The sequence below is a fragment of the Benincasa hispida genome, chromosome 4 (assembly GCF_027475165.1).
Source record: "Benincasa hispida cultivar pf3 chromosome 4, pf3_genome.v1.1, whole genome shotgun sequence".
NCBI lineage: Eukaryota > Viridiplantae > Streptophyta > Magnoliopsida > Cucurbitales > Cucurbitaceae > Benincasa > Benincasa hispida.
The window spans coordinates 33,001,310-33,013,578 of record NC_143481.1 but is presented as its reverse complement, the minus strand read 5'-3'; the positions used below and the strand labels follow the sequence as shown (position 1 = coordinate 33,013,578).

General features: G+C 27.7%; 1 protein-coding gene across 1 annotated transcript; it reads right to left on the bottom strand.

Moving 5' to 3' along the window:
* Positions 1-848: 848 nt before the first annotated feature.
* SIM (cyclin-dependent protein kinase inhibitor) lies at positions 849-1,637 on the bottom strand. Its single transcript, XM_039028312.2, has one exon. It carries the CDS (start codon positions 1,433-1,435, stop codon positions 1,064-1,066), a length of 372 nt encoding a protein of 123 aa, XP_038884240.1. The 5' UTR covers positions 1,436-1,637; the 3' UTR covers positions 849-1,063.
* Positions 1,638-12,269: the final 10,632 nt, after the last annotated feature.

The window sequence follows — 12,269 nt, the reverse complement described above, 5'->3', positions numbered from 1 at the left end:
CGATATTTCTATTATATCATAGAAAAACTCAAAATTTACAGTAGATAACAACTTTTTTTAAAAAGAAAAATCAACCATAAACTAGTCGATCAAATTTGAAATTTATTGAAAATATATATATTAAAATCGAATAATTGTAAATACAAATATAAAATAGAAGAAACTTTTAAATATAGAGAATAAAATAATATTTTAATATTTTTCATAAAAATTCAAAATTTGCTCTCCCTCTTTCTTTTTCTCTCTCTTACAAATTTCAACTCCCCCCAAATTTTCTCTCTCTATATAATTTGAAATTGGAGATGGAATAAAAAAAATAAAAAGAATTTTGGCAAGCACTCCCTCTCTCTCTAAAATTTGAACTTAGGAAAAATTCCAATACGTCTCTCTCTCTCTCTATCTGGAAATTGATCGAAAAACACTGGAATATAATTATATATAAAATTATAAAAATTCCCAAAGCCGTGTGAATTACTCAAGCAGAACAAAAACCAGGGCAAGAATCTGCAGATCAATCTCCCATCTCAATCACAAAAGCAGAATTGAAGAAATCATCAACAGAATCGTATAATTTTCACTAATCACCATCGAAATTCATGAACTCTAGACCCAATTATTGCAGCCATAGATCGTATTCAAGCCAACAGTACAACGAAATAGTTAGGGTTTTCCAAGAGTTTTCGATTTGGGAATATTTCAGATCGACAACAGAGAAAGAAATCCGCAGGTGAAGCGATTAAAGAACGAATTTCAGGAAATCGTTGAGAAATTTCGGAAACATATGTGCATAATTTTGTTTCTAATCGGTTGGTTTTGTTGATAATCCTAATACGATTATCTATCTCTGATTATGCAATTAAGAGGACTTCGCATTCGATTCGATTCGATTCGATTCGGTTCCATGTGTATGTACGTGTAATAATAATACACATCAAAGAGCTGAGACTCGCTATGGGAGAGGAAAAGAAGAAAAAAGAAAGAGGAAAGAAAGAATTAAAGAAGAATTGATTTTCTATAATCGGTGTAGTAATTTAGGGCTCAAACCGGCAATCTGGCTTATTGATCAGGTTGACCGGCAGCAGGTCCTCTTGGGCGGCGCTGTGGAAGAAGCTTCAAGATCGTAAGCGGATCGGAAGAAATTATCGACTTCTTCTTGATTGACGATCTCGAAGAATTTGAGCTCCATGGTCAACTTCCTCTTGCAAGGGACCGGCGGGCGTTTAGGCTTCTTGGGAGCGCCAGGACAGCTGAGGATCTTGGGAATCTTGTGCTCGGCGGAGGTGGGTGTCCGGCAGGAGCGGCGGTCGAGGTCGGAGTCGCGATCGGAGGCGGATGATGGTATGTTGTCGGAAAGAGAGGGTTTGGGAGGGGATCGGACCTGTAAAGGGAGGCGGATTTTGGGGAGATTTTTGGGGAATTCAAGGTCCATGGACATGGCGGAAAGATTGGTGGAAAGGATTATTGAGAGATTTGAGATTGAAGAAAGGAAAGGGAAGAGAGGGGGAAAGTGGATGAGTATTTATTTAGGAAATCACTTGGAAGATGTGCCTTTGAAGAAGCTAAAACAGCTTTCAGAGAATTGGTGAGTTTGGTGAATGAATGAATAATGGCTTATGCTTTCTTTTCTCTACTTTTAACTCTCTTTAAGCTAACTCCGTTTCACACCTACTTCCTACATCCTATCCAATACTCTCTCCATTTGTCAAAACTCTAAACTTTTCTAATTCTATCAATTTAATTACGTTTTATTCCATATTTCATTTCATCAATATCGTGTCAAACTTATGATTTCAGTCAATTAAGCTCTTAAATTTTCATTTCCATTTTTTTTTTAATAATTTATAGAGACAATTTTGAAGATTTAGGGATTTATAACACACATTTAAGGGTAAATGACTCGAAATTAAAAGTTTAATGGCTTTTGACAGTTGAAGGATTATTTGACGTGATTTTGAGAGTTCATAAGCTAAAGTTGTAACTTAACATTTGTTTAATCATTTCATCTCGAGCTTCAACTTAGTCATATTTTGGTTTTTTATTTTTAAATTTAGTTACATCATGAGTTTCCTCTCCCTAAACCTAGTTGTGTTTATTAAATTTATGAACAAAAATTATAGTAAATTTGTAAAGTTTCAAACTTTAGGTTTTATTTTGTATTTATGTTTTTAAAAAAGTTTATGATCTTTTCAATAAATTATTATAAATTTTTTGAAGTAGAAGGATCCTAGACATAATACACATATAGCTTTAAATCTTCAGAAATTTATTATAAAATTTTAATGGAACTACTCTAAAACTTCAAGTCCAAACTTATAATTTAAAATTTAAATTTCTATAATTATTTATCTTGATTCTTATTGTTGATTTTTTTTCTCAATTGTATTTAATTAAAAATTGAAAATTGAAAACTAAGCTATATGATATTTGTCTCTTCATAATGTTTATACCCTCCTTATTACTAACAAAAGAATCCAAATTGAGCTTACATTTCATAACTTGTCAAGGCACACAAGTAATTTTCTTTTATATATATATATTTGACCTTCACCTGCTTATTTGAATTATATTATAATTAATTATTTTAAATGACAAAACTATTAAAAATATTTTTAAATATAGCAAAATGTCATTGATTATCATATTAATAGATATTAATAGACATCTATTAGTGTTGAGGATAGATACTAATAGATGTTTATCACTGTTGTTATTAATAGACAATGACATTTTGTTATATATGCAAAGAAGTTGACAATATTTTTTTTTTTTGAGAATAGGTAATATTATTATACAACAATAAGAGGGATTACACAGCCGAGATCAAGGCACCAACGCAAAAAAAAAAAAAAAAAAAAAAAAAAAAAAAAAAAAAAACTACAAAGTCGCACAATAGTGAAAAAACAGAACCAACAAAAAGGACAATACGAACAAATAACAAAACATCCAGAAGAACAAAAAGTACCCAACAATCGAGAGACCTGAGAAAATAGACTAACAAGATTGAAGTAACTAAACAAAGAGTGAAGTTGACAAATTTCCCTATCTTTAAAAACAATCCTGATAATATTCTATCAATAATTACAGTTTAAAAAAACCGATAGGAGTCTAAGGTGAAGCAATTAATACATTACTTACCTATGTAAAGGTCATAAAGTTTTGAAATTAATTAGAAAAACCATATAATTTAGAAGAACATGTAAGTCATTTATTTGAGTGATGATAATTAATATGGAGCTTCTAATATCTTCTAAAAACCGATATTTAGAGAGGTGAATTAACCAAGAGTTTTAAATTCTTGACATTGTTGGAAAGCTTCTCCTTATATAGAAATAATTTAAATTGCTCTAATAAATTCTCTATAGTAAATAAGCTCCAAATTTGTTGTTTTTTTTTAAAAAAATATATATAAAAGAATTATTCATTATTGCATATTATATTAATTAGCTATATTTCATCAAGGCATGGGGCTTTTACTTCCATTTGCATTAAAAACGCCACCAAACATTTATTTTTCTACCCAGTTTATGATTTTTTTTTCCATTAAAGCTGACTCAAAAAGGTCTACTCTTTATTCACGTTTCTTTCGTAGTGTATTTTTTTGGAGTTACGTCTTATCTGTATTCGTTTTTTAACTTTATGAAATAATTATCATTTAAGTTTTTTTTTTTTTCCCCTACTTTAGCTTGGAGAGTTTGTTTTTAAGCAATGATTTTTCCTTATTAGTTTCTTTCATCGACTTTTTAGGGCTATCATGAGATGATTGGTAAAGGAAAATCATATTTTTTTACGAATTTGTAATTTTTTTTAAATAAACAATAAGAAATTGGATAAATGGCAAAAACTATCCGTGAAGTATAATGGTAAACTGTTAGTGACAATTATACTCTCAAACTTTCAATTGTAAAAAGTTGACCCTTAAACTTCTACGATTGTTAAAATTGGACCCTCAAACTTACAATAATTGTTAAAATTGGACTTACAAATGAAAAAAATGAACCATCGAATACATACAAACGTTACAATTAATACAAATATGTAAGTTTCAAGGTCCAAGCAGACTAAATTTTAGTACTTATATAAGCTTGAGGGTACAATTTTTAAAATTGAAAATTTAAGGGTATAATTGTAACTACAACCATACTTTAGGGGTGATTTTTACAACTTGCCCTTAAAATTGAAATGATTTGATTTTTTTTCCATGTCGATATGATTTGATCTTTACCCTCTTTTTTAAACTGTTTATTAAAAAAAAGATTAGGGTAAACCGCCAAACCACCTCAAAAGTATGATTGGTAGTTGCAATTATCCTATTAAATTTTTTATAATAAAAATTCAACATTCAAACTTATCAAAATGTTAGAATTTTTTTTTTTTTTTTTTAATGATCTCATTGTTTACTTGTTTTCTTTTTGTTAAAAAGTCAGATTTTAAAAACACAATGTTTGGTTCATATAAATTATCATAGATTTGTAGTTAAAATTAAATTTTGGCGTGTTTTAATATTTATAACTATTTACTCTTATGATATGAAAAAAAATTCAACATCTAAGTGTCAATGTTTGTATTAAAAAATGGTAGGTCATAAATACAATTGGTCTTTAGTTAGTTTATTGTTTTACATCTATAATAAATTTTATTAAATCTTTAATATTTTTCACAATATGGACTAAACCATGTAAATTCTAAAGTTCACGTGGTAAATTTATTAAAGTTTATGATCAACTAAGTTGTTACAATATTGAAAGTATAAAAACTAAGATATTGTTTGGTACCTATTTTATTTTTTGTTTTTTATTTTTAAAAATTAAATCTATAGACATCACTTCTATCTCCGAATTTCTTATTTTTTTAATCTAATTTTTACCAATTATTTAAAAAACCAAGCTAAATTTTAAAAATTAAAAAAGAGTAGCTTTTAAAAATTTGTTTTGGAATTTGGAATTTGGCTAAGATTTCAATCATTGTACTTGAGAAAGATGCAAATCGTTGTAAGAACACAAGGAAGAAATAAGCGTAGTTTTCAAAAACCAAAAACAAAAAACGAAATGATTATCAAACGGAGCCTAAACTCTTATCCGATAAATTTCTTAAATTAGATTGTTAACTTTTCAAAATGTTTTTTTTCGTAATTTTTATTTTCATCCTTAAATTTTGGAAATTTTTTATATTAGGTCTCAAAATTTTAATAAGTTCATATTCGGCCCTTATTCTAATCTTATCCCTACCATAAATATGGAAAGCATAAGAAGGTTTAAATCTTTGATAAAATAATACAACAACGTTCCCTTTTAATCTCCAATCTTCTTATCTTTATTGACTATGCAATAAATTAACAATTTTTCTCAATATATTTATGCTGCAATTCTCACTTTATAAACTATTAATCATCAGATATAAATATTAATTGAAAATAAATTATATCTCATCATCTAAAAAAAGAATAATTCTCTACTCAAAATTTCGAACTGTAAATACTAAAAATGCATAGGTAATCTCCATTAAAAAAAACAACTTTTAAGAAAAATTGAAAAGAAAAACCTTTAAGAAAATTTCAAATAAAGGAAAAACCTTTAAGAACAAAATAAAAAAGAAGGAGAGAAAAATAAATATTTGAGATCAAAAGCATATTTTTTTATCCAAAAAAAAGGAGATCGAGTTTAAATTAAAGTTGAGACAAAACTTGTAGGGTCTCTTTCTAATCCAACAATTCAAAGCAAAAGCCGCATGAAATTCAGAAAAAGAAGAAAGAAAGAAAAAAACAAATCGATAGTTGTAGTTATATCCTCAAATTCTTAAGTTTCGTTTGATAATCATTTCATTTTTGTCTTTTTTTTTTTATAAAAAAATTAAATTTATTATCTCCTCATTTTTACAATGATTTGCATATTTCTCGAGTAAAATAATTGAATTCTTAGCTAAGTTAAAAAAAAAAAAAAAATTAAATTTTTTTTTTATTTTCAAAATCTGGCTTGGTTTTTTAAACCATTGGTAAAAGTATATAAGAAATTAAGAAATTTGGAGGTGGAAGTAGTGTCTACAGGTTTAATTTAAAAAAAAAAAAATCAAAAACCAAATGATTACAAATTTGAGTCTTAATTATTAAAATTTAGCATTCAAACTTATACAAGTACTAAAATTGAACTATCGAGCTTACGTAATTATAAAAAATTTAATAATTGTATAAGTTCGATGTTCAATTTTTCTTATTTGGAGTCTAATTTCTATAATTATTTTAAATTCCTGGGTTTAATATCACACTTATATAAATTGAGTACTTAGTTTCAATAATGGAAAATTTGAGAGTTTAAATACAACTGTCTCCTTAAGGTGATTTTTGTTTTTTTTTTAAAAAAAAAAAAAAAAAGAAAAGAAAAGAAAAAGAAGGAAACAATAATTGGTCACATACGATGGGTAAAGGACAAATGGGATCATTACACGTGTCAAAGAATGATGACGTGGACGAAAGAGAAACCTTAGAACATCAGACGGTGGGAATCATCATTCATTCATGCGTTTTTATTTTATTATTATATTATAATAATTTTTGTTAATTTTTATTTTATTTTCCTAAAATCCTCAAGACCTTGACAAGTGGAACTTGAATTTTACGTTTACAGTACAATGAACGGGCAGGGGGCAGGGGGCAGGGGGCAGCCCAAAAGCCAAAAGCTTCCGGCGGACCACATTGAGAGTTGTCACGCCCACGCGCCTCTTCTTAAGCGCGTGTGCCGTGTCGGTCGGCAAGGGTTTTTTGTGCCTTGTTTGGTGAGATTTCACATTTCATGAGACCGATTTAAAACCATCAAATATTCCTTTTTTATTTTTTTCAAATAATAATAATAATAATCAATAAAATTATATATATATATATATATATATATTTAAATTTTTTGGGGATGAGGTTACTTTCGGGATCTCAAAAAAAGTTTGTAACTTTAATGTAGGCCATTATACTTTGGAAAAAGGTAAATGATCTATTTTTCATTTTTTTAAAAAAAATGTATTTGTAAAAATTTGATTTTGCTAGATGAAAATTTGAACTTCTTACTCGATCAATGATAGGCTCAAATTGACTTTGAATTCAATTTTTAAAATCCCTTTCTTAAGATACTTTTTTTTTTCTTTATTCATTTACTTCTTTTTTTAAAAAAAATGTTAGTGCAAGAAATAAAGGAGTAGACTTTTTTTTTTTTTTTTTAATGTTATTTTAGTCCTCAAACTTCAAAGTTTGTTCAATTTTAAGTTATGCATTTTTAAGATGGATTTTCAAAAATTGAAAAATAAGGAAAACTATTTACACAAAATAGTAAAATTTCAATATTTTTTTATAGAGACTAATAGAGGCGGCTAGAAATATATTACTAATAGACTTCGCTCAATGTTTATCAATATTTTGTTGTTATTTCAGTAAATAATATGACATTTGTTTTATCTATGAAATTTTTTCTATTTTTAAATGTTTAATTTTAATTTAAATACTTTTAATAAATCTTATATTCGTTTGGTGAAGTTTATTTTTATCAAAATTAGTTAAATAATAATAATTATTATATGTGAATATGTTTTCATAGTGAAAATACTAATAGATAATAAAAAGTTCTTGAAAAAACAACAATAACTAGCAATGTGGGCAAAGTTTAAGATTATGAAAAATATCTGAACTAAAATGAATACTTATAAGGACTAAAATTGAACACGTCAAAGTATAGTGAACAAAATAATATTTTTAATCAGATTTTAACAAATAAATGAGTGGGTTATTACATTTTAACTAAATTGACATAATTGTATAATATTTACGATCAAATACATCATTATAACTTTAAATAAATATCACTACAAAATTTATCTAAACCAAAATAATCATAACAAGATAAAGAGGAACAATTTCATACCTCTAGAAGTCAAATAATAAACATGTAAGTTAAACATAGATTAAAAGATATATTTATTTCCTATACTCTCAATTTCATTTTATAATTTAAATTTAAAATTTTGTTGATCAACCATAACCTAACAAACTTAGGTTAAGATGTTGGATGATTTTGACCAAAGGACTAGAGAACTTTGAATTCTAATTCTCATATACTATTAACACGTATTTATTTTTCTTTGAGGTCAAATACATCATACCCACTTGTTATTAAAATAAAAACATCGAAAAATATTTGAAAATGAAAGGGAAAAACTCAATTTACACATCTAAACTTTTAAAACACTTAAAAAAGTTTAATGATTAAATTGTTGCAATTAGAAAAATTCAGAATTTAAATGAATATAAGTTAAACTTTAGGTACAATAAATTATCTGTAATTCAAACTTGATATGTTTTTACATCTATTCAACTTGATCACATGTTAACTTCCCTAAATATGAGAGAAACTATTTTATTTTCTTTCCTTCTTTTCTTTCTTTCCTTAGATAAGAGAAGTGTAATTTATTTGGTATGATGAGAACATGTCCTTGCTATAGTAGAATCAAGAATGCAAATTATAGGAAAAATAGCATTAAATTAAGCTTTTGACTATATATAAAGTTTTCTCTTTAATGGTTACATAATTTTTACATGAATTATTTGTTCTTTTATTTTTATAGATATCCCCCCCCTTTTTTTTTTTTTTGGTAATTTGAGTTGGACCATAATTGTTATCCCCATATATTTATATATATTTGTAAATATTGAAAATTACTATATTAATAAACTTCCTTTTTCTTTTATATTTTCAGCTACCATTCAAACTCAAATTTTTAATTTTATTATTTTATTTTTTTATCATTTCAAAATTATTTCTCAAGTTTCAATTCAGGACTTCTTGAACCTTATAACCACAAGTTTTTCTACAAAAATAAATATTTTATTAACCTTTTTTTTCTAGATATAATTTTTTTTACGGTATTATTTCTAAATAAAATATTTAGGCCATGTTTGATAACCACTTTGTTTTTTGTTTTTTATTTTTGAAAATTAAATCTACAAACATCACTTTCACCCCTAAATTTCTTGCTTTATCCTTATTTACTTTTTATCTATGTTTTCAAAAACTAAGCCAAATTCTGAAAACTAAAGTTTTAATAAGTTGTTTTTATTGTTAGAATTTGGCTAAGAATTCAAAACTTGTGTACTCAAGAAAGATGGAAACCATTGTAAGAAAATGTGAGAAAATAAACTTAATTTTCAAAAACCAAAAACCAAAACGAAATGGTTACCGAACGAGGTTTTAAAGATTTTTTTCCAAATTAAAAATTTTTAATTACTTAATTTAACCAAATTTATATGTATATAGTCTTTCACTTTTTTTTTAGAACTTGCTCTTTCTACCTCTGTTCTGTTCTTTTGATGATTTTTTTTTTTTCAATTAAACCTTTGATGATTTGCAATTCAACCCTACCAACCCACCTAACAGCTCATTTGACTTCAAAAAAAAAAAAAAAAAAAAAAAAAAAAAAAAAAAAAAAAAAAAAAAAAAAAAAAAAAAAAAAAAAAAAATCAAAAGCATACATTACACTATTTTGAAAATAATAATAATAATTTGAAGAGACAAAATCTTCCATCTGCAAGAACATATTCAATTTTTTTTGGAAAAAAAATCATCTATATTAATTCCATAACTTAAAAGTTTCTAGATCTTTTTTGAAAAGTTAAAAGTTTCTAGATCAATTTATAAACTTATGGGACAAAAGTCAGAAAACCTTATTTTTAGATCCTAGTTTTGAAAAATATACCATACTATATGTTTTCTAAAAAAAAGAAAAAAAGAAAAGAAAAGAAAAAGAAAAAGGAAAATATATACTCATTATTTATATAGTTTCAAACTAAAATTAATGTTATCCATACATTTAAACATTTTGTACGCCAAAATCATATCAATTTTTATATAAGTTAAACAATAGGCGATTAGAAAAAATTGAACCATGAAAATTTGAGTCAGTGATATATATATATATATCTTAAATCAATTGAACTATATAATTAGATTAGCACAAAGACAATTAAAACCTTGATATATCATAATACATTCAAATCTCTTTTCTTTTTTCTTTTATTTTTTTTTTAAAAAAAGAAGTCATTTTTGTTTCATAGTTTAAAAGCATGTTTTTCAACTACATGTATTATATTGTTAGCTACTAAGAGATATGTAGTTTGAATATTCCGCCACAAATATACTCAAAAAGTTAAAAAAAAAAAAAAAGTTTTAATCATAGGATGAAGATTGAACTATCAATCTTAAAAATGATAGTTAGTATCTTATTCATCGAACTATTGGTAAGACAAATTAACCATTCATTTTTGTTCCTTCAAAATTACTATAAATTGAGAATCTAATTTTAAAATATACATGAATATAGTATGTTTCATACACTTTCCTATATTTGTATGTTAAATATATACGCCAAATGCAATTGTAACGACCCGATCCCCTAGGACTCAAGTTAGGTCATTACTAAATACATGCATGCTTGGAACTTAAAATGACATCCTTTTATAGTGAAATAAATGCTAAATAAATATGTTGAACTCAAAAGACCTTTGTTAAATTCAGATATTAAAAACAGACAATAGGGTATCCATAAATCATAAATGATAATAAATAGGTCTGAAAACAAATCTTAATAGTAAGTTTCAAACATCAAATTGAAAGTTGAAAAACATGGAAAGAAATCTAAATATCATGAGTGGAAGCATAAAACTGGTCCTCAGTGGCTCGTTCAAGGATTCCTCTTGTCATCCGCCAGTGCGTCCTCGCCCTTACCTGAAATATAAACATGAGAAAGAGTGAATATAAAATACTCAGTAAGTAACCCCACTATCGGGGTCAGACTAAGCATTTATGTCCAATAAATGCAACATGAACTAACGCTTTCTACTAGTGGGACATGAAAATTTCCCTTACATGGCTCACTCTTTTTCCTTTTCCCTAGAGTACACCTCAGGTCCTCTCTATGAATGTATGGACGTGTACCTCTTTTGTACACATGGTTGTGCATACACCCCTTTCGTATACACATAACCCACTGAATGTGTACCTCTTACGTACACATGGTTATGCATATACCTCTTTCATATACACATAACCCACTGAATGTGTACCTCTTTCGTACACATGGTTATGTATACACCTCTTTTGTATATGCATAATCCACTGACTGTGTACCTCTTTCGTACACATGGTTATGTATACACCTCTTTCGTATACACATAACCCACTGAGTGTGTACTTCGTACACATGGATATGTATACACCTCTTTCGTATACACATAACCCACTGAATGTGTACCTCTTTCGTACACATAGATATGTATACACTTCTTTCGTATACACATGGTTATGTATACACCTCTTTCGTATACACGTAACTTACTGAGTGTGTACCTCTTTCGTACACCCCAGATCCTCTCAATGAATGTAGGGATGCATACCTCTTTCGTACACCCCAGATCCTCTCAATAAATGTAGGGATGCATACCTCTTTCGTACACATGGTTATGTATACACTTCTTTTGTATACACATAACCCACTTCTTTCGTATATACATAACCTACTGAGTGTGTACCTCTTTCGTACACATGATTATGTATACACCTCTTTCGTATATATATAACCCACTGAGTGTCTACCTTTTTTGTACACATGGTTATGTATACATCTCTTTCATATATACGTAACCTACTGAGTGTGTACCTCTTTCGTACACCCCAGATCCTCTCTATGAATGTAGGGATGCATACCTCTTTTGTACACATGGATATGTATACTCCTCTTTCGTATACACATAACTCACTGAGTGTGTACCTCTTTCGTACACATGGTTATGTATACACCTCTTTCGTATACACATAACCCACTGAGTGTGTACCTCTTTCATACACATGGTTATGTATACACCTCTTTCGTATACACATAACCCACTGAATGTCTACCCTTTTCGTATACATGGTTATGTATACACCTCTTTCGTATATACGTAACCTACTGAGTGTGTACCTCTTTTGTACACCCCATATCCTCTCTATGAATGTGGGGATGCATATCTCTTTCGTACACATGGTTATGTATACACCTCTTTCGTATACACATAACCCACTGAATGTCTACCCTTTTCGTATACATGGTTATGTATACACCTCTTTCGTATATACGTAACCTACTGAGTGTGTACCTCTTTTGTACACCCCATATCCTCTCTATGAATGTGGGGATGCATATCTCTTTCGTACACATGGTTATGTATACACCTCTTTCGTATACACATAACCCATTGAGCATGC